The following is a 23,499-nucleotide window of genomic DNA, read 5'->3' as shown; positions in this document are numbered from 1 at the left end:
TATCACAGTCATAGTAAGCAAATGTATTCCTTAATAAGTGTCTGTTAGCAAAGTCAGTGCTACATATAATAACAAAAGACAAGCGGGGGGGGGGGGGGTATTCTTTTTTAATTAATTTTTTTAAATCAACACGTTTCAGGAAAATGCCTTCGCCTTCTTTGAATTATAGCTCTTGAAGGACCTTTTGATGTCCTTCTATTGCAGGAGAACCCGTATGTGATGCATAAGTCCAACTACCAGGAGCTGCGGGGAAACGACCGGTACCAGGGCTTCTGTGTGGACATGCTAAGAGAGCTGTCGGACTTGTTGAAGTTCTCCTTCAGGATCAAGCTGGTGGATGACGGGCTGTACGGAGCGCCTGAACCGAATGGATCCTGGACAGGCATGGTGGGAGAGCTCATCAATAGGGTAAGCGCACATACACACACACGCACGCAGGCACACCGTCTAGACGACTGGCTGTAAAAGTGGGTCAATGAGGTGGGTCGTCAATCAGTCAAAGGCAGCCTGTGATCGCCACGATAACTCATGAGAAGGCTGTCTAAAATCCTTGGTCGTAGAGAGCTATAGGGACAGGCAGTCTTTGCCCCTGCTCTGCGCTACAATACGTGATGCAATTAGTCTAAAATTGTGATGATTAGTTGATTCATCGAATCGGGTGTTAGTGCTGGGATTGAGCAAAAACCCGTTGAGCACTCTAGGACCATGGTTGGTGACAACGGATCGAAAGGGTGGGAAGTCATGCGTCTCAATCAAAGTCTGCTGATCGCCAGGTTAACCTGTAGCTCTCGGAGAACTTCCCGGGCTCAAAGATATGCTTATTGAAACAGTCAGATCATTGAAAGGGCATGTGACGAGACGTGTCTGTCAGGGGCTGGTATGTCAACTGAAGCTGACACTCGACATTTATCAAACATAACCCAAAGAGTGTGTATCAAGGTGGCTTTCACTGGCACCCACCTGCAGTTCAGAGGAGGGGTTGAGCAGGGACCGGTCCCTGAGGAAGGGGGAGCACTTCCTCAGGGTCACTTTGTGACGCAGAGCAAAATGTACCAGAATCCGCAAGGCACTTAATGCTCCTTCGACTGCTATTGCCATAGTAACAACACGGTGTCTAGCACTACTGTTGCTGCTACGTTTGTGACTGATAGCGATAGGTCCGCCACAACGCCATAGACTCACCCGTTACTTCTACCGCCACTGCTGTTGCCACAACTAAAAAGGACAATTGCAATTACCGATGCTATCTGTGTGATTGCTGGCCCTATCTCGACTCCCGATAGCATCTAATAATGCCGTTACTGAAAATGGTAATGATAATGATGATGGCATCCATAATGACCTGACTTTCCCCCAGTGTGAGTGGAGCTGGTGGGGTAGTGGAGCCGTGCGTGACCTATCCGGCGCGTTAAGAGCTTAATCAAATGTCTCTCTGTCGCTAATTATACAGTGGTGCAGCCTGTGATGCCCTAGCGTAGGTTGGCACGCACACACCCTGATGAACGCACGTGTACACACACGTGTGTGTGTATACACTTAGAAAAAAAAGGGTTCCAAAAGGGTTCTTCGGATGTCCCCATAGGAGAACCCTTTTTGGTTCCAGGTAAAACCCCTTTTTGGTTCTAGGTAGAATCATTTTGGGTTCCATGTAGAATCCTCTGTGGAAAGGGTTTTTACATGTAACCAACAATGGTTCTTCAAAGGGGTTCTCCTATGGAACCTTTTGGGTTCTAGATAGCACTTTTCTTTCTAAGAGTGTACACACTGTAAGTGCACACACACATGCGCTCATGTGGAGTGAACACGCTCTTGGTGGCACACACGGAGAGACACACACTAATGGATATGCAGAGTGAGCCCTCACACACAAAGTTATGTAAATTCCATGAAAATATACACTCACTAGATTTTTTTAATATGCATACTTATGCAGTAAGCACACACACACACACACACACAAACACACACACACACACACACACACACACACACACACAAACTAGCATTGCCTAAACAGTTCATTGAATAACACACTAACCCACCCCCTTCTCTCCCTCTCTGATACGGCATGATGAAAGTGGGTGAAACTCGTTAACGAGTCTGTCCTCGTTAATCAATTAAACTGTAGTTAAGGAACTGAGAGGTGTCTGGGGTCTTGTTTTTGTTGGAGCAGCCATGCACTCTATGATGACTATGCCCTCTATGGTGTGTCCCGCCCCTCTCCTTCCTCTAGACCTCCCTCTTGAAGACTCTTCCCCTCCTGCTTTCCTACATGTCAAGACTGCTTTCAAGTCCTCCTCGATAACATCCTTTTACATTTTTTTTTATATATCTCTCTGCTCTCTCTTCGACTCCCCTCTGTCTTATATCTCTCTCCCTCAATATTTTTCTCTCACTCTGTTGTCTTTTCTCTCTCTCTCTCCCTTCTCTCTCTCTCTCCCTTCCCTCTCTCTCCTTATCTCTCTCTCTCTCACACTTTCTTTCTCTGTCTCTCTCTCTCTGTCCCTCTATCCCCCCCCCCCCTCGCCATCCCTCTCTCCTACAGAAAGCAGACCTGGCGGTAGCTGGGTTCACCATCACCTCAGAGAGGGAGAAGGTCATAGACTTCTCCAAACCCTTCATGTCCCTGGGCATCAGCATCCTGTACAGAGTCCATTTGGTAAGATGACCACGGAGACCAGTCCATTTAGTTATGATATACCACTAATTGTTCTGCACTGTCATTGAGTACAGATTATGTGTGCTGTACTACGTTGGTGCTTTTCCACTGTGAGAGTTGTCACGGCTCTTGCCATGTCCTTAGTGTCATTCCTAGCTATGAAAAAGCAATGGAAAGCAATGGAAAGCCTCCAGCTGGACCAGGGGTGCAGTGGAATGTACACTGTTTTATACATTGTTGTTACTACCTCGGCTAACACTTTATTTGTGTGCCTATAAACTGTTTATAGACCGTGATAAAATGGTCTGTTAAGCATTAGCAAAATGTCTATCAGACGTGGATGTATTTAGTCCCATAGGCGAGTACATTGCATGTATCAATCATTTCTTATGAGGACCCGTAATCATATACAAGTCATGAATAAGGATGTATTCAAACTATGATCATGATGAGTATTTTAACGTCTGCTGATAAAGTGTCACCCCCAACCGGATTCATCCAAAATGCAATTATCACATATGGACAACAAACAAAACAAACCACATTACTCTGTAGCCTAATACATTCCATTATCAATGTAATTACTCAAGCTGTCGTGGGTCGTATTCATTAGGTACCAAATGGAAGAAAATGGACTGAAACAACTTGTTTCCATTTTTCTGCTGCAAAACCTTTTGCTCTGTTGAGTCCTAATGAATACGACCTTGTACTCACATTGCCCAGTCTGTGATGCAATCAATGCCAATACTCTGCCCCATTGTGTTTGAAATCTGAACTGCACCGTCCGCTATTGATCTCCGTTAACACTAACTTTGTCCTCGTCCTCCAATCAGGGACGGAAGCCAGGTTATTTCTCCTTCCTGGACCCGTTCTCTCCGGCCGTGTGGCTCTTCATGCTGCTGGCCTACCTGGCTGTCAGCTGTGTGCTCTTCCTAGCCGCCAGGTAGCTAACTACGCCACCTAGTGGGCTGGGGGACACCTCAACCTGCATATACACTGGTTAGAGTAGCCTGGTGGTCCTATATCTGTTGGCTATGCAGCACAAACAGATCTGGGACCAGAGGTTATACAAGTCTTCTTTCCCTCATCTACTTATCTAATAGAGAGAAGCTAAATGCAATTTTGGGGATATTTTTTTAACGCATTAAGACACGATGCTAGTATGTGTGAATCATGTGTTGAAGACATAAATCATATGTCGAAGCTCATAGTCCACCTCTCTCACTGTCCACCTCCCAGGTTGAGTCCGTATGAGTGGTACAACTCCCACCCGTGTCCTATGGGGCGAAAGGACATGCTGGAGAACCAGTACACCCTGGGTAACAGCCTGTGGTTCCCCGTGGGAGGCTTCATGCAGCAGGGCTCTGAGATTATGCCCCGCGCCCTGTCCACGCGCTGCGTCTCCGGGGTCTGGTGAGTGTGGGAGGGGGGTTTTTGGCACGTGTGTGTGTGTCTATCTACAGTATCAATCTCTATATTTCTTCCTCCGCTCTTCCTCCACTTTACTCTTCTCTCAAAGCTACTGTTCATCAGATCAAGCAGATGGCAGTCATATACTGATGGGAATTATATTATGCCGCAGTATTACACCCAACCTCACCACTTCTCACTCTAGTTTGTTAGCTCCGTTAACTCTGAATTGTCTTGATACTGCAATGCACTGCTCAGAATAAAACTGGGTTCAACCTAAAGGGTAAAGTAGTGCAATAAGTTACTTTTTTTGAAAACTATGTAGATGCTCAGACGATCAACAAACGTTTCATTATATCAGTGCAACAGCATTCTGTGAATGGGAAGAGTTCAACAATTTGTCATTTTGACCTTCACAAGGATTCAGAAAAAGAGCAGAACTTTGAGGTGTAATAAAATGGGATAGTCTCCTGGACACAAATGAAGCCTATTTCTGGACTAGGGTTCTGGTAACTTACCCACATTTCCCAGGTTTCCCTGAAATCCTGGGTGGAAGATTCCAAGAATCAGGAAGGAATAACTAGTGAAAAAGCAGGAAATGCAACCAGGATTTTTTGAAAAAAAATGGCATTTTGGGAAAGGTACCACAATTCTGCCACCATATTCTGGACAACAACTAAGATCCTATTGTAAGGGTTGTCGTCGGTGGAAGAAGGATTGGACCAAAGCGCAGCGTGGTAAGTCTTCATGATGATATTTCATTGAAAGGAACTGAACACTGAAATACAAAACAACAAATGATGTGAACAAAACGAAAACCGAAACAGTAACGTGTGGCCCAAACACTCACACAGAAACAAACACCCACAAACCAAAAGTGAAACCCAGGCTACCTAAGTATGATTCTCAATCAGAGACAACTAACGACACCTGCCTCTGATTGAGAACCATACTAGGCCGAACACAAAAACCAACAGACTGCCCACCCCAACTCACGCCCTGACCATACTAAAACAAAGAATAAAATAACAGAACTATGGTCAGAACATGACAGTATCCCCCCCCAAAGGTGCGGACTCCGGCCGCAAAACCTGAATCTATAGGGAAAGGGTCTGGGTGGGCGTCTGTCCGCGGTGGCGGCTCTGGCGCGGGGCGTGGACCCCACTTCACCACAGTTTTTGTCCGCCTCCTCAACCGCCCCCGTGCCCTCTTACGAGCGGCGACCCTCGCCGCCGACCTCCGACTGGGGACCCTAGCCATGGGTCCCGAATGGACGGGAGATTCCGGCAGCGCTGGACAGGCGGGAGATTCCGGAGGCGCCGGACAGGCGGGAGACTCCGGCGGCTCCTGGCTGGCTGACGGCTCTGGCGGCTCCTGGCTGGATGGCGGCTCTGGCGGCTCCTGGCTGGCTGGCGGCTCTGTCGGCTCAGGACAGACGGGAGACTCTGGTGGCTCAGGACAGACGGGAGACTCTGGCGGCTCAGGACAGACGGGAGACTCTGGCGGCGCTGGGCAGGAGAAAGGCTCTGGCAGCGCTGGACAGGCGGGAGCACCTGTCCGGGGAAGACGGAGAGACAGCCTGGTGCGGGGGGCTGCCACCGGAGGGCTGGTGTGTGGAGGTGGCACCTGATAGACCGGACCGTGCAGGCGCACTGGAGCTCTTGAGCACCGAGCCTGCCCAACCTTACCTGGTTGAATGCTCCCTAAAGCCAGGCCAGTGCTCCCTCGTATCGCTGGCTCCTCTCTCCATCTGCCTCTGCTCTCCTAGCTGCCTCCACCTGTTCCCATGGGAGGCGATCCCTTCCAGCCAGGATCTCCTCCCATGTGTAGCGACCCTTGCAGTCCAAAACGTCCTCCCATGTCCAGGAGTCCTGACATCGCTGCTGCTACCTGCTACTGCTGCCCGTTACCACGCTGCTTGGTCCTTTTGTGGTGGGTGTTTCTGTAAGGGTTGTGGTCGGTGGAAGAAGGATCGGACCAAAGCGCAGCATGGTAAGTGTTCATGATGATATTTAATTGAAACGAACTGAACACTGAAATACAAAACAATAAACGATGTGAACAAAACGAAAACCGAAACAGTACCGTGTGACCCAAACATTCACACGGAAACAAACACCCACAAACCAAAAGTGAAACCCAGGCTACCTAAGTATGATTCTCAATCAGAGACAACTAACGACACATGCCTCTGATTGAGAACCATACTAGGCCGAACACAAAAACCAACAGACTGCCCACCCCAACTCACGCCCTGACCATACTAAAACAAAGACTAAAATAACAGAACTATGGTCAGAACGTGACACCTATAGATATCTTTTTTTAGTCCAGGACTAGGCTAGGCTTAACTTTGCCATAGTGTAACTCGTGGTAATATGCCTGTCCCCTGTCTCTCCATCCCAGGTGGGCATTTACTCTTATCATCATCTCCTCCTACACGGCCAACCTGGCAGCCTTCCTCACTGTTCAGAGGATGGAGGTGCCCATCGAGTCTCCTGACGACCTGGCTGACCAGACAAACATCCAGTATGGTACCATCCAAGGGGGCTCCACCATGACCTTCTTCATGGTAGGGATTGTATGCTGTGTGTGTGTGTGGGGGGGGGGGGGTGCAGGACATGTGAACAGATCATACATGTATGTTTAGAATTGCAGGAAATCTGCTTTAAATATGAAAAAGTCTCATTGCAATATGTGTAGAATTGCGGGAAATTTGCTTTAAAACAGCTACCTTTTCTCTCAGCTTCATGGAAAAATGTGTAAAATGGCATGAGATTAGCTATAAAACTGCAACAAAAAAATGTGGTTGGGGCCTTGTTCAGACGGGCGGGGGGGGGGGGGGGGTTCCATTCTAAGCTGCGCTATGCCACTGGTGCAGGGGTGTGTGTGTGTGTGTGTGTGTGTGTGTGTGTGTGTGTGTGTGTGAGAGAGAGGGGATGGGGGTTCATGTGTATGTGTTGGGGGTATCACAAAAAGTTCAAACCCCTTCTTGTCTTGCCATGACAACCTTCAACACACCCATCAACAGAACTCGCGCTACCAGACGTACCAGCGCATGTGGAACTACATGCACTCCAAGCAGCCCAGTGTGTTTGTGAAGAGCACGGAGGAGGGCATCGCCCGCGTGGTCAACTCCAAATACGCCTTCCTGCTGGAGAGCACCATGAACAAGTACCACCGCCGCCTCAACTGTAACCTCACCCAAATAGGCGGTCTTCTCGACACCAAGGGCTATGGCATCGGCATGCCCCTGGGTGAGTGGAGAGGGAGTGTGGTCGGGGGGGTAGGGGAGAAGGAGTGAGGACTGCCATCAAAATGCCACTGAGTGAGTGTTGGAGAGGGTGGAGGAGAGAGAATGAGGGAAGGAGAGAAGGATGGGTTAGGAGGCATGCTGGACACCAAGAGTCACGGTTTCACACCCTAACCACCAAGAGCTCTATTCTTATTTGGTGTCATTTCCCTGGAACTTATCATGTTATTACACTTCTCTCATTTTATTTTGATGATAAACCTAAATATGAACTTGCATGTTCTTGCTGGAGGCCCACTTTAACATCAAACCCACCTGGTTTAGATGGATTCCTGGCTATGTATTACAGCCTCGGGACATTTTTCCCCAAAGAATTCCCAGAATTTCAAAACATCAAAGTAGGCCTCAGACATACAGTATCACATTTCCCTCAAGGACTGACCAGGGATACGGTTCCTCTTTCTTTCATCAACATGCCTTTACATTGCCTTCCAGCTCAAAGGTCAGAAATAACTCACATCTCATCACCCAACATTTTCTTTTAAGAAGCCTGTCGCCATGGCTACAGTTGCTTCTTCCTCAGCAACTTTGATGTTACACAAGTAGGTGGTCCTCAGCGACAGATTTATTAAGGACAGGCTTGGATCCTTGTTTTTTTGGGGGGAAGTATGTATTTACACGACTCCAGCTATGTGGGAGTTATTTCGCCTTCCCTATTAGCCGGGGGTGGAATTGGGATGGAACGCTTGGGAACAGAGATCCCACAGTGAAAATCTCAGGGGGAACATTTTGACATTTAACATTTTGTTAGTGGAGATCCATCTGTGGAGTTCACAGATGGTTCCATCCCAGCTAACTAGCCTATTACTGAATATTAACAGTATGTCTGGCTGGCCTACCTTACAACCTCTGACTTACATGTACAGTATAATTGGTGTTTGTTGTATTTGCACAACAGCATGGATGCCAACCTCTAAGGTTACAGTTGGCTCACATGTAGTGCAGAGTCCCAATTATAAATTTCTCTCTCTCTCCCTCCCTTCCTCTCGCTCACTCACCCCCTCCCTCATTTTCTTTCTCCATCACCACGTTCTCTACCTCTTTTTAAAGCCCTCTCTATTCCCAATCCTCTCTTGCGTCCTCCATCTTGATTCGATTCAATTCAATTAACTTTATTGGCACGATTTGTCACTATCTTTAATCGCCAAGCAATGACACAGGAAGTTAAATCAATAATGAGGACATGGTGATACACAATTAGCAACAGTAATATTGTTCTCTCTCTCTTTCACTCCTTCTCTCCCTCCTTGTCCATCTGTCTGTCTCTCTCTCGCTCCCTCTCTCCTTTCCTCCCGCACTCTGTAACTCTCTCTCTCCCGCCCTCTTTCACTCCTTCTCTCCCTCCTTGTCCGTCTGTCTCTCTCTCTCTCCCTCTCTCCTTTCCTCCCTCTCTCTGTAACACTCTCTCTCTCCCGCACTCTCTCTCTTTTTCTCCCCCACCCTCTATCTCTCTCCCTCCTCCCCCTCTTCCTCAGGCTCGCCGTTTAAAGAGGAGATCACTCTGGGGGTGTTACAGCTGGCAGAGAACAACAGGCTGGAGATCCTGAAGAGGAGGTGGTGGGAAGGGGGGCAGTGCCCCAAGGAGGAGGACCACCGAGCCAAGGGTGGGTACAGCACCACCTGTGTCAGTAGTTTTTATTTGATTTAACCTTTACTTAAACCAGGAAGTCCCATTGAGGTCAGATGACTTCTTTCGCAATGGAGACCTGGCAAAGTACCAGCACTAATGATCAGGGGGCCCCCCATCAAGCGTTTCAAAGTGGGCCTGCTCATCTGGGATCACTTTTTCCTTTTTGATCTTAATCAATAAGATTAAATGGACAGGGTGGAGCTGATCCTAGATCAGCACTCCTACTCCGAGAGGCTTGAAAATGAATGGAACACTTGTGGGGAAATGAAATAGGACCCTAACCCTCACACACCCTCACAGCCCAGCATATCGTATACCTTAAGTTAGGCTAGTAAATACACAACTTTTCCATCCAGGAGTGGCTCTCCGTCAGGTCCTGTTCTTGGTAACGACTGCCCAGCAACCGTCAGCCGCCATGCTAACCGCTGAGATAATGTTTATTTGTTCCAAACCAGCTCCTATGCAGTCACATTAGAATTGCACACGACTACTGTACATAATACCATTTGTACACAATACAATTGCTGACATTTCCTCAAGTAGTAGCAAGCACTTGTTCCTCAGATACTCATAAAGTCCATGTATTTTTTGGTGTCGCAGAATCGTGGTATACAAGTGAATTGATACGTGTAGTCCATTCTATTCCCATCACAATGACTCACAGCTGGAAATGACATTTGCGTTAGATGTGTGTGTGTGTGTGTGTGTGTGTGTGTGTGTGTGTGTGTGTGTGTGTGAATGTGTGTTGGGTTTATTATGCCTCATCCTTAAGGATGGATTCCGCAGTAGGGGGAAACTGAGTCACTGTCCACCCCACCACCGCTGTTATTGTTTTGTTGAGGAAGCACACGGGGGGGGGGGGGGGGGGGGGGGGGGGGGGGGCATGCAATGATGCCTGAGGAGAAAAACAGTGTTGGTTTAAGAACAAAACTAATTTGGAAGATTTATTTGATTAGTGTCATGATTACTGCATTTTACCAGGGGGATATAAATGTCTACATGGTGTGTGTGTTTGTGTTCCAAAAGCACATTTTGTTTTTGTATTTCCCCCTTTTCTGAAGTGTTTCTTATTTTTCATTTCTGCAGTTTCCTTTTGGGACATCTGCTAACCCTTCTCCCATTCCAAATGCTTAGATAGCTACAAGCAACAGACTGGACGATATAGACCCAGACACGCTAGCACGCTAGATGTTGTTTGTGGTTTGCATATTTGGCAGCCCCGCAGTAAGACACATGTGCGACCCAAATGGCACTCTATACCTATATAGTGCACTACTTTTTAACCAGACACACTCGTTACAGTTGAGTCATCCATGGGATAAATGAGTGCCCTCAGGTTAAAGCAGGGAGACTTGAGCCTTTGTTTTGATACACTCAACATAACAAGGGTACTTGCTCAGAGCATTCTTATGAGACATTTTGAGGATAAACAAAACAAACAAACATGTAAAACCTTCGTGTTGAATATTCTGTCTTTGAAATAGAACAGGAAGAGCTGAAGGGGATTCGTGTGGTTGATTGACTTATTAAGTCAATGAATGCAGGCTTGTTGAATTGTACACACCCACAACAAATCAAATTTGTCACATTTATTTTTATTTATTTATTTCACCTTTATTTAACCAGGTAGGCAAGTTGAGAACAAGTTCTCATTTACAATTGCGACCTGGCCAAGATAAAGCAAAGCAGTTCGACACATACAACGTGTCATGTATTGTCATGTTGTGTCTTGTTTCTGTCCTTTCTCTTCACCCTGTCTCCCTCTGCTGGTCGTTTTAGGTTACCTTTTCTCCCCCTCTTTCCCCCAGCTGTTCCTTGTCTCCTCCTAACTACCTCGTCACCCCTTTTCCCACCTGTTCCCTTTTTCCCTCTGATTAGTCCTCTATATCTCTCTCTGTTTTTGTTTCTGTCTTTGTCGGATTCTTGTTTGTGTTATTCATGCCTGAACCAGACTATCGTCATCGTGTTTGCTGCAACCTTGTCCTGTCCTGTCGGAATCTGCCGGTCCATCTGAGCCTACGTATGTTTTGTTATTAAAGAAGCTCTGTTTACGTTAATTCGCTTTTGGGTCCTCATTCACGCACCGTAACAGAAGAATCCGACCAAGAATGGACCCAGCGACTTCGGATCCTCTCCACTCAGCCGTCGAGATCCAGGGAGCGATGCTAGGCAGACACGAGCAGGAATTGTCTGCTGCTCGACATGCCGTTGAGACCCTGGCCACCCAAGTCTCCAACCTCACAGAACAGGTTCACCATCTCCGCCTCGATCCACCGGCCACTTCCAGGGCTTTCGAATCTCCGGAGCCCAGAATCAATAACCCGCCGTGTTACTCTGGGGAGCCCACTGAATGCCGCTCGTTCCTCACCCAGTGTGATATTGTGTTTTCTCTCCAGCCCAACACTTACTCCAGGAGCACTGCTCGTGTCGCCTACGTCATATCTCTCCTTACTGGACGGGCTCGTGAGTGGGGCACGGCAATCTGGGAGGCAAGGGCTGAGTGTACTAACCAGTATCAGGACTTTAAGGAGGAGATGATACGGGTTTTTGATCGATCTGTTTTTGGGGAGGAGGCTTCCAGGGTCCTGTCTTCCCTATGTCAAGGTAATCGATCCATAACAGACTACTCTATTGAGTTTCGCACTCTTGCTGCCTCCAGTGGCTGGAACGAGCCGGCTTTGCTCGCTCGTTTTCTGGAGGGTCTCCGCGCAGAGGTAAAGGATGAGATTCTCTCCCGGGAGGTTCCTTCCAGCGTGGATTCCTTGATTGAACTCGCTATTCGCATTGAGCGACGGGTTGATCTTCGTCACCGAGCTCGTGGAAAGGAGCTTGCGTTCTCTGTTGCCCCCCTCTCCGCATCACTACCATCTTCCTCTGCCGGCTCGGGTGCTGAGCCTATGCAGCTGGGAGGTATCCGCATCTCGACTAAGGAGAGGGAACGGAGAATCACCAACCGCCTCTGTCTCTATTGCGGTTCTGCTGGTCATTTTGTCACTTCATGTCCAGTAAAAGCCAGAGCTCATCAGTAAGCGGAGGGCTACTGGTGAGCGCTACTACTCCTGTCTCTCCTTCAAGATCCTGCACTACCTTGTCGGTCCATCTACGCTGGACCGGTTCGTCAGCTTCCTGCAGTGCCTTAATAGACTCTGGGGCGGAGGGCTGTTTTATGGACGAGACCTGGGCTCGGGAACATGACATTCCTCTCAGACAGTTAAGGGAGTCCACGGCCTTGTTCGCCCTGGATGGTAGTCCTCTCCCCAGGATTCAGCGTGAGACGCTACCTTTAACCCTCACTGTTTCTGGTAATCATAGCGAAACCATTTCTTTTTTAATTTTTCGTTCACCTTTTACACCTGTTGTTTTGGGCCATCCCTGGCTAGTTTGTCATAATCCTTCCATTAATTGGTCTAGTAATTCTATCCTCTCCTGGAACGTCTCTTGTCATGTGAAATGTTTAATGTCTGCTATCCCTCCTGTTTCCTCTGTCTCTTCTTCACAGGAGGAGCCTGGTGATTTGACAGGGGTGCCGGAGGAATATCACGATCTGCGCACGGTGTTCAGTCGGTCCAGGGCCACCTCTCTTCCTCCACACCGGTCGTATGATTGTAGTATTGATCTCCTTCCGGGAACCACTCCCCCCCGGGGTAGACTATACTCTCTGTCGGCTCCCGAACGTAAGGCTCTCGAAGATTATTTGTCTGTAGCTCTTGCCGCCGGTACCATAGTTCCCTCCTCCTCTCCCGCCGGAGCGGGGTTTTTTTTTTGTTAAGAAGAAGGACGGGTCCCTGCGCCCCTGCATAGATTATCGAGGGCTGAATGACATAACAGTGAAGAATCGTTATCCGCTTCCTCTTATGTCTTCAGCCTTCGAGATCCTGCAGGGAGCCAGGTTTTTCACTAAGTTGGACCTTCGTAACGCTTACCATCTCATGCGCATCAGGGAGGGGGACGAGTGGAAGACGGCGTTTAACACTCCGTTAGGGCACTTTGAATACCGGGTTCTTCCTTTCGGCCTCGCTAACGCTCCAGCTGTCTTTCAGGCATTAGTCAATGATGTCCTGAGAGACATGCTGAACATCTTTGTTTTCGTTTACCTTGACGATATCCTGATTTTTTCACCGTCACTCCAGATTCATGTTCAGCACGTTCGACGTGTCCTCCAGCGCCTTTTAGAGAATTGTCTTTTTGTGAAGGCTGAGAAGTGCTCTTTTCATGCCTCCTCCGTCACATTTCTCGGTTCTGTTATTTCCGCTGAAGGCATTAAGATGGATCCCGCTAAGGTCCAAGCTGTCATTGATTGGCCCGTCCCTAAGTCACGCGTCGAGCTGCAGCGCTTTCTCGGCTTCGCGAACTTCTATCGTCGTTTCATCCGTAATTTCGGTCAGGTGGCAGCTCCTCTCACAGCCCTTACTTCTGTCAAGACGTGCTTTAAGTGGTCCGTTTCCGCCCAGGGAGCTTTTGATCTCCTCAAGAATCGTTTTACATCCGCACCTATCCTTGTTACACCTGACGTCACTAGACAGTTCGTTGTCGAGGTTGACGCGTCAGAGGTGGGCGTGGGAGCCATTCTTTCTCAGCGCTCCCTCTCTGACGACAAGGTCCACCCTTGCGCGTATTTTTCTCATCGCCTGTCGCCGTCGGAACGTAACTATGATGTGGGAAACCGCGAACTGCTCGCCATCCGCTTAGCCCTAGGCGAATGGCGACAGTGGTTGGAGGGGGCGACCGTTCCTTTTGTCGTTTGGACTGACCATAGGAACCTTGAGTACATCCGTTCTGCCAAACGACTTAATGCGCGTCAGGCGCGCTGGGCGCTGTTTTTCGCTCGTTTCGAGTTCGTGATTTCTTATCGTCCGGGCTCTAAGAACACCAAGCCTGATGCTTTATCTCGTCTCTTCAGTTCTTCAGTAGCCTCCACTGACCCCGAGGGGATTCTCCCTGAGGGGCGTGTTGTCGGGTTGACTGTCTGGGGAATTGAGAGGCAGGTAAAGCAAGCACTCACTCAAACTCCGTCGCCGCGCGCTTGTCCTAGGAACCTTCTTTTCGTTCCCGTTCCTACTCGTCTGGCCGTTCTTCAGTGGGCTCACTCTGCCAAGTTAGCCGGCCACCCTGGCGTTCGGGGTACGCTTGCTTCCATTCGCCAGCGTTTTTGGTGGCCCACCCGGGAGCATGACACGCGTCGCTTCGTGGCTGCTTGTTCGGTCTGCGCGCAGACTAAGTCCGGTAACTCTCCTCCTGCCGGCCGTCTCAGGCCGCTTCCCATTCCCTCTCGACCGTGGTCTCACATCGCCTTAGATTTTGTCACCGGACTGCCTTCGTCAGCGGGGAAGACTGTTATTCTTACGGTTGTCGACAGGTTCTCTAAGGCGGCTCATTTTATTCCCCTTGCTAAGCTTCCTTCTGCTAAAGAGACGGCACAAATCATCATCGAGAATGTTTTCAGAATTCATGGCCTTCCGTCAGACGTCGTTTCGGACAGAGGTCCGCAATTCACGTCTCAATTTTGGAGGGAGTTTTGCCGTTTGATTGGGGCTTCCGTCAGTCTCTCTTCCGGCTTTCACCCCCAGTCTAACGGTCAAGCAGAACGGGCCAATCAGACTATTGGTCGCATCTTACGCAGTCTTTCTTTTCGCAACCCTGCGTCTTGGTCAGAACAGCTCCCCTGGGCAGAATACGCCCACAACTCGCTTCCTTCGTCTGCGACCGGGCTATCTCCTTTTCAGAGTAGCCTCGGGTACCAGCCTCCGCTGTTCTCATCTCAGTTCGCCGAGTCCAGCGTCCCCTCCGCTCAGGCTTTTGTCCAACGTTGCGAGCGCACCTGGAAGAGGGTCAGGTCTGCACTTTGCCGTTATAGGGCGCAGACTGTGAGAGCTGCTAATAAGCGTAGAACTAAGAGTCCTAGATATTGTCGCGGTCAGAGAGTTTGGCTCTCCACTCAGAACCTTCCCCTTAAGACCGCTTCTCGCAAGTTGACCCCGCGGTTCATTGGTCCGTTCCGTATTTCTCAGATCATTAATCCTGTCGCAGTGCGACTTCTTCTTCCGCGATATCTTCGTCGCGTCCACCCGGTCTTCCATGTCTCCTGTGTCAAGCCCGTTCTTCGCGCCCCCGCTCGTCTTCCCCCCCCCCCCCCCCCATCCTTGTCGAGGGCGCACCCATCTACAGGGTCCGTAGGATTTTGGACATGCGTCCTCGGGGCCGTGGTCATCAGTACCTAGTAGATTGGGAGGGGTACGGTCCTGAGGAGAGGAGTTGGGTTCCCTCTCGGGACGTGCTGGACCGTGCGCTGATCGATGATTTCCTCCGTTGCCGCCAGGTTTCCTCCTCGAGTGCGCCAGGAGGCGCTCGGTGAGTGGGGGGGTACTGTCATGTATTGTCATGTTGTGTCTTGTTTCTGTCCTTTCTCTTCACCCTGTCTCCCTCTGCTGGTCGTTTTAGGTTACCTTTTCTCCCCCTCTTTCCCCCAGCTGTTCCTTGTCTCCTCCTAACTACCTCGTCACCCCTTTTCCCACCTGTTCCCTTTTTCCCTCTGATTAGTCCTCTATATCTCTCTCTGTTTTTGTTTCTGTCTTTGTCGGATTCTTGTTTGTGTTATTCATGCCTGAACCAGACTATCGTCATCGTGTTTGCTGCAACCTTGTCCTGTCCTGTCGGAATCTGCCGGTCCATCTGAGCCTACGTATGTTTTGTTATTAAAGAAGCTCTGTTTACGTTAATTCGCTTTTGGGTCCTCATTCACGCACCGTAACACAACGACACAGAGTTACACATGGAGTAAAACAAATATACAGTCAATAATACAGTATAAACAAGTCTATATACGATGTGAGCAAATGAGGTGAGATAAAGGCAAAAAAAGGCCATGGTGGCAAAGTAAATACAATATAGCAAGTAAAACACTGGAATGGTAGATTTGCAATGGAAGAATGTGCAAAGTAGAAATAAAAATAATGGGGTGCAAAGGAGCAAAATAAATAAATAAATAAAATACAGTAGGGAAAGAGGTAGTTGTTTGGGCTAAATTATAGGTGGGCTATGTACAGGTGCAGTAATCTGTGAGCTGCTCTGACAGTTGGTGCTTAAAGCTAGTGAGGGAGATAAGTGTTTCCAGTTTCAGAGATTTTTGTAGTTCGTTCCAGTCATTGGCAGCAGAGAACTGGAAGGAGAGGCGGCCAAAGAAAGAATTGGTTTTGGGGGTGACTAGAGAGATATACCTGCTGGAGCGTGTGCTACAGGTGGGAGATGCTATGGTGACCAGCGAGCTGAGATAAGGGGGGACTTTACCTAGCAGGGTCTTGTAGATGACATGGAGCCAGTGGGTTTGGCGACGAGTATGAAGCAAGGGCCATCCAACGAGAGCGTACAGGTCGCAATGGTGGGTAGTATATGGGGCTTTGGTGACAAAACGGATTGCACTGTGATAGACTGCATCCAATTTGTTGAGTAGGGTATTGGAGGCTATTTTGTAAATGACATCGCCAAAGTCGAGGATTGGTAGGATGGTCAGTTTTACAAGGATATGTTTGGCAGCATGAGTGAAGGATGCTTTGTTGCGAAATAGGAAGCCAATTCTAGATTTAACTTTGGATTGGAGATGTTTGATATGGGTCTGGAAGGAGAGTTTACAGTCTAACCAGACACCTAAGTATTTGTAGTTGTCCACGTATTCTAAGTCAGAGCCGTCCAGAGTAGTGATGTTGGACAGGCGGGCAGGTGCAGGTAGAGATCAGTTGAAGAGCATGCATTTAGTTTTACTTGTATTTAAGAGCAATTGGAGGCCACGGAAGGAGAGTTGTATGGCATTGAAGCTTGCCTGGAGGGTTGTTAACACAGTGTCCAAAGAAGGGCCGGAAGTATACAGAATGGTGTTGTCTGCGTAGCGGTGGATCAGAGACTCACCAGCAGCAAGAGCGACCTCATTGATGTATACAGAGAAGAGAGTCGGTCCAAGAATTGAACCCTGTGGCACCCCCATAGACTGCCAGAAGTCCGGACAGCAGACCCTCCGATTTGACACACTGAACTCTATCAGAAAAGTAGTTGGTGAACCAGGCGAGGCAATCATTTGAGAAACCAAGGCTGTTGAGTCTGCCGATGAGGATGTGGTGATTGACAGAGTCGAAAGCCTTGGCCAGATCAATGAATACGGCTGCACAGTAATGTTTCTTATCGATGGCGGTTAAGATATCATTTAGGACCTTGAGCGTGGCTGAGGTGCACCCATGACCAGCTCTGAAACCAGATTGCATAGCAGAGAAGGTATGGTGAGATTCGAAATGGTCGGTAATCTGTTTGTTAACTTGGCTTTCGAATACTTTAGAAAGGCATGGTAGGATAGATATAGGTCTGTAGCAGTTTGAGTCAAGAGTGTCCCCCCCTTTGAAGAGGGGGATGACCGCAGCTGCTTTCCAATCTTTGGGAATCTCAGACGACACGAAAGAGAGGTTGAACAGGCTAGTAATAGGGGTGGCAACAAAAGAGAAAAAGGTCTGTAACCATTAAGAAGCAGAGAAGAGTATCCAAGAAGAATAATAGGGAGGAGGCTTCTAATGTTAACATGCATGAAACCAAGGCTATTACGGTTACAGAAGTCGTCAAAAGAGAGCGCCTGGGGTATAGGAGTGGAGCTAGGCACTGCAGGGCCTGGATTCACCTCTACATCGCCAGAGGAACAGAGGAGGAGTAAAATAAGGGTACGGCTAAAAGCAATGAGAATTGGTCGTCTAGAACGTCTGGAACAGAGAGTAAAAGGAGGTTTCTGGGGGCGATAAAATAGCATCAAGGTATAATGTACAGACAAAGTATGGTAGGATGTGAATACAGTGGAGGTAAACCTAGGTATTGAGTGATGAATAGAGAAATATTGTCTCTAGAAACATCATTGAAACCAGGAGATGTCATTGCATGTGTGGGTGGTGGAACTAATCGGTTGGATAAGGTATAGTGAGCAGGACTAGAGGCTCTACAGTGAAATAAGCCAATAAACACTAACCAGAACAGCAATGGACAAGGCTTATTGGAGAGGCATGCTTTGTCGAGTGATCAAAAGGGTCCAGTGAGTAGAGAGGTTGGTTGGGGGTCACGGCGATTTAGACAGCTAGCCAGGCCATCGGTAGCAAGCTAGCATAGGATGGAGGTCTGTTATTAGCCAAAATGCGCCAGGTGGTACTGGTTAGTCGAGGTCATTTGTACATGTAGGCTAGGGGTAGTGACTATGTATAGATAATAACAGCGAGTAGCAGCAGTGTAAAAACAAAGTGGGGCGGGGGTCAATGTAAATAGTCCGGGTGGCCGTTTGATTCATTGTTCAGCAGTCTCATGGCTTGGGGGTAGAAGCTGTTAAGGAGACTTTTAGACCTAGGCTTAACGCTCCGGTACCGCTTGCCGTGCGGTAGCAGAGAGAACGGTCCATGACTTGGGTGACTGAAGTCTTTGGCAACACACACACTCCCTGTAGGAACATTAGGCCGCTTAAGGTTCCCAGAGCTTTTCGCCCCCCTAAGGCTTTGTATAGAGAGTGTGAAAATGACCTTATGATCCTGTGGAGGCTATTTCATCGTGTCCTGGGCTTTTTCTGTGCCCTATGTGTGTGCCGGGGTAATCACAAATATCTGTGTGCGTGTCGTGCATGTGTATGTCCTTACACACAGCCCTACCATTCCCTCTCTGTCCGTGTTGTTCGAACTGTGTACATAATTCCTCTGTTCCTCCACAGGTCTGGGCATGGAGAACATCGGGGGCATCTTCGTGGTGTTGATCTGCGGCCTCATCATCGCTGTGTTCGTGGCCGTCATGGAGTTTGTGTGGTCCACCCGCCGCTCGGCAGAGACAGACGAGGTACGCCCTCACTCCTGCCCCGGCCAAAACCACAGACGCACTCCAGTAGGTTACTATGGCAACACAACTCCAGCTCGCCCGGCCGCTCGCGCTCTCTCTCTCTCTCTCTCCCTCTCTCTCTCGTGTGGTGTGTAGTGCAGTGGGTGTTGTGCTTCGGCGTCGTCGTGTTGTTGTGTATATGGCTGCATGCAAACAGAGGGTGATGGTCGACATCTGCGTTTTCCTTTCTCTGTCCTTTGTTTCTCTCCATTTCTCTCTCGCTCCCTCGTCTCTCTAGCTCTCTCTCTAGGATGTCTGTGATTCAGTTCTCCCTCCCCCTTTCTCTCTCTCTCTCTCTCTCTCTCTCTCTCTCTCTCTCTCTCTCACACTCCTCTGTCTCTGTCTCTATGTTTTGTGTTGGTCATTGTTATTCCTCCCGCTAGTCCATTGTGTTGTTTATTTCATTGCCGTCTGGGTAAAAAGCTGTTTGTGACTTTCATTTGCCCCTACTTTATCTCTGCTCGCTGCTTTCTTTGTATTTGTGATTCCTGTCTCCGTTGTCGCTCCGTCTTTAGCTTCGTTCTGTATGTGAGATCCTTTTGAATGCGTGTCAGTGTCACTGGAGGTAGCTACTTATTTGTCATATTGCCATTGCCCAGAGGTCACACCGTATTTGAACAGTGCAACAAGTTTAGTAAACCTCTGAAGATTTTCCTCTGTCCTTCTCCCACACATTCACACGATCATCCCCTTCTCTCTTTATCTCCCTATCCTGCCTCTCCCTCTCTCTGTCGTTCTCTCTCCCTCCCTCTCTCGCTCCATCTTCCTCTTCTCTCTCGCCTAGGTGTCAGTGTGTCAGGAGATGCTGACTGAGTTCCGCAACGCCATCTCCTGTAAGAAGAGCTCACGCTCTCGGCGGCGGCGTCCCTTGGCCAGCACTGGCGGCGTCTTGCGCCACCCCACCCGCCTCCAGCTGGGTGTCCCGAGACCCATTCGCCTAGTCCGCGAGATGCGCCTCAGCAACGGCAAGCTGTACAGCAGCTCGGGCCACCTGACTGGTGGAGGGGGAGCAGCAGGGGGGGGGTGTGGGGCCGTAGGGGGGGGGCCCTCAGACATGGGTCCGGGGCCACAGCGCCTCCTGGAGGACCCGCTGGGTGCCAACACCACAACACCCCCTCCCCTGCCCGAGGCTGCCACGGCGCCACCCTCCCGGAGCTGTGCCCATGTGCGGATCTGCCAGGAGTGTCGGCGCATCCAAAGCCTGAGGTCAGCATCGTCCTTCTCACGCATCCCGCCCCACCTCGGCCCACACTCTTCCATGTCCCTGCCCCGCCTCACTCCACCCCCTCCACCCTCATCCACCAACACCGACAGCGAGGGGGGCGGCTGCGGCACAGCGAGCCCCAAGCGACCCAAACCTAAGCCCACGCCCCCTCCGCGGCCCTTACCCCCGGCGAAGGCGCCCACCACAGACCTGCTGCTGGGGAAACAAGACTGAGGAGGGACGGAGGGATCGGACATGTGACAAGGGTCGAGGGTTAAAAGTCAAATGTCAGGGTTCAACAGAGAAACGCGTAGGAACGAGGAGCGGAAGGGGCTGTGAGCTTGTAGCGCATTGACACGGCAGGATCAAACCACTCTGACCCGTTTGAGGGGGTTATTATCCAGGGCAGAATTTGCGGCGACACCAACCTAGTCAAGGCCGTCCTCCTAAACCAGGAATCCTGCTAAGCAATGGATCAGGCTGTCTATGGAGTGGGAAATGACTTTTGACCACATATGACCGTTAGCTGCCTTTACGGTGCAGTGAGAGACCACGTGGTGACCGTTCAACAGTAAGCATAAGTGTGTTCAAGCTGCCTGGTTTGGCTTTTGACCTTCTCTTTCACTTGGATCTGATGGGAGGACTTGACCTATCCAACAAGCGCTGGAGAGATTCAGGGGACCATAGAGACTTCAAACACACAGAAACTCTTGTGTTTAAAGAAGTCGGTTCTCGCCAAGAAGATGCATATTTTTTTCCCCAGAGCAGCTGGAAGAGCTTGAACTTTGGAATTTGTGTTTTTGATTTGCTTTCTGTCAGAGTCTAACTCGCCTAATTTATTTTCTATCTTTCTTTCTTTCTTTCTTTCGAATATCTTTTTATTGCCGTCATTGGTTTCTTGGTCACTGTTTAGTTATTGACTCATGTTTTTGGTCTGTCATTAAAGATCCTTACGAAAGCCAATGTGGAGATCATGACCATTCGTGCGTAAATGAGGTCTCTTTCCCACCAGTCACAAGCCCGGGAACAAAGTTCAAAGGTCAATAGTCTAAAGAGGCCTTCTCTAAAACACATTCTGACAATACACCCAGATCACAGGACTCAATATTACAGTCCACGTTTGCTTGTCAGAGTAGCAGAGAGTGGCCTTGCCTTCCACTGATCAACAAGCCAGTTTTGCCACAGAGTTTTAAACACAGAGTTAGTGTATCATAGCCCCATCAAATTACAACGCAACAGAGCTACAGAGCACAGTTAAACAACACGGTACTTTGTGAATCCTTCAAACAGATCAGAATTCAATAAACTGGATATAAATAGCAAGAGAAAAGGAGAATGCCAAACTCAGCACAAGGAATGACAAATGAGACAAAAACGATGATTGCATACGTACAAAGCAGAACAGGAGAAACGTAATGCACAGTCCTGTCTGGCCAATGGTAAAAGGAAACCTGTGTTAATGTGTGTTCTGTGTGATTCATATGGGGGTCATAAGTGTGTATGTGTGTGTGTGTGTGAGTGCATACAGAGGAAAGAATGGTGTCGAAGTGTATTTTGTCATATTTAATGCTCTTTCTTTCTCTCTCATTTTCCCTCAGATTTCTATACCAGTGCTAAATGGATTATTAAGAAAATGACGACAAATGTATATTATTACGATTATATTGTTATTATTACTACTGTTGAAGTGTGGGGTACTGTAAGAGGGGCGTAGTCGTCTGATGTTAAATATATAGACACACAAAGGTATTTGGAATAAAATAAAAATAAACAGTATACAAACGTCTGAATCTTGTGTCGTTGCATATGTCCGTGCCGGTGTGTGCATGGACATAAACCTGATTTAATATCTAGAAGTTGCACTTTCCTGCTGTATCTAGTTGTGTTATCGGTGGTCTGTCACACAGGATGTTGTACACCGCACTGACAGACTCATACAAGGCCTCAACAATGCATTCTGTCTCAGTAGAAGGAGCTACAGTGCAGTAGAGTTCAGAATAAGAGTCGTTCAGTCGGTAAAAGTGACAAGTAGCATGCTTTTTTTCATGCTTTTTTCATGCTTTTTTTCATGCTTTTTTCATGCTTTTTCATGCTTTTTTCATGCTTTTTTCAAGCTTTTTTTCATGCTTTTTTTCATGCTTTTTTTCGTTCTTTTTTCATGGTTTTTTTCATGCTTTTATCATGCTTTTTTCATGCTTTTTTTTTAGTTCATTTTGAGGTCACGTTATGACTTTTCATGTCAGCTGTTGGTAAGATTACTGAATACATTATGACCGTTGCATTAAATAGGGGAGCGAAGAAAACAATGTTTCTTGATGTATTCGGTGGATATTCTCTGTCTTGCCACTGCAGATAGTTTAGGCCTATATCCACGCCTTCCACACTTGTAAAAACCAATCTCTCTCAGGATACTGCAATGGAGAGGGCATACTGCCAGCTGGCCCTTTTTGTTTGTGGTACTGGGAAAGAACATCACGTTCAACACCACCCTCAACCCCTCAGATGTGGTCAACTTTATCACTGTAGCATGGAATTTCAATGGTGGCAGTGGACTTGTACCTGTTGTCACTTCTGTGCCCAGAGGACAGACAGTTGAGGCTACGCAGGAAGTGTCATTGAATTCATCTGCCCGCGTCCCAACGTGGACCTTTCATGATGAAAGATAGCAGGATTATTCCCTACTTTCAGGCTTGTTTGTATATATATATATATATATATATATATATATATATATATATATATATATATATATATATATATATATATATATATATATATTTTTTACGATTACAAACTGCTATATCTGGTATTTTTTTGCATATGTCTGTGTTTTTGTGCGCAAAAATATTTTCATTTGGGACTGAGAGATTTTATAGATTTTCACAGTTCAACATCCCCTGGCCATCACCAGTCTAACACAGGATCAGTAGCGAACAGTGGAGTACAGCCACTCCACAGTGCTACTCTGTGCCACAGGGTGTCAGGCCTATAGCCAAGGCATTGAGGCAAACAGGAAAATATATTTCACGTAAAGGAGTTCTTAATTCACCCGACTCCTTAAGTCACAGGTTATGAGATACAGTTGAAGTCAGAAGTTTACATACACTTAGGTTGGAGTCATTAAAACGTGATTTTTCAACCACTCCACAAATTTCTTATTAACAAACTATAGTTTTGTCAGGTCGATTAGGACATCTACTTCGTGCATGACATGTCATTTGCTTGACATCATGGGAAAATAAAAAGAAATAAACCAAGACCTCAGAAAACAAATTGTAGACCTCCACAAGTCTGGTTCATCCTTCGGAGCAATTTCCAAACACCTGAAGGTACCACAAACAACAGTATTCAAGTATAAACACCAAGGTACCACACAGCCGTCATACCGCTCAGAAAGGAGACGCGCT

At 48.1% G+C, this 23,499-nt stretch overlaps 1 protein-coding gene across 7 annotated transcripts in view; it reads left to right on the top strand.

Annotated features, from left to right (window-relative positions):
* The window catches only part of LOC110496815 (glutamate receptor ionotropic, kainate 5), a 99,066-nt gene extending 77,184 nt beyond the window's left edge, over positions 1 to 21,882 (top strand). For 5 of the 7 annotated variants that reach the window (XM_036952753.1, XM_036952756.1, XM_036952752.1 and 2 more), the window contains 9 exons: positions 205 to 408; positions 2,546 to 2,659; positions 3,493 to 3,602; positions 3,899 to 4,072; positions 6,476 to 6,641; positions 7,101 to 7,326; positions 8,858 to 8,986; positions 18,728 to 18,894; positions 19,673 to 21,882. In XM_036952753.1, coding sequence (XP_036808648.1) covers positions 205 to 408; positions 2,546 to 2,659; positions 3,493 to 3,602; positions 3,899 to 4,072; positions 6,476 to 6,641; positions 7,101 to 7,326; positions 8,858 to 8,986; positions 18,728 to 18,894; positions 19,673 to 20,326 — 1,944 coding nt within the window. In that variant the 3' untranslated portion in view covers positions 20,327 to 21,882. The remainder of the gene's footprint in view (positions 1 to 204; positions 409 to 2,545; positions 2,660 to 3,492; positions 3,603 to 3,898; positions 4,073 to 6,475; positions 6,642 to 7,100; positions 7,327 to 8,857; positions 8,987 to 18,727; positions 18,895 to 19,672) is intronic. The other 2 variants (XM_036952757.1, XM_036952758.1) reach the window with 1 other exon arrangement.
* Positions 21,883 to 23,499: the final 1,617 nt, after the last annotated feature.

This window comes from Oncorhynchus mykiss, chromosome 18 (assembly GCF_013265735.2).
Source record: "Oncorhynchus mykiss isolate Arlee chromosome 18, USDA_OmykA_1.1, whole genome shotgun sequence".
NCBI classification, from domain to species: Eukaryota; Metazoa; Chordata; class Actinopteri; order Salmoniformes; family Salmonidae; genus Oncorhynchus; species Oncorhynchus mykiss.
The sequence above is the reverse complement of the archived record's forward strand: the minus strand, read 5'-3'. Positions and strand labels throughout refer to the sequence as shown.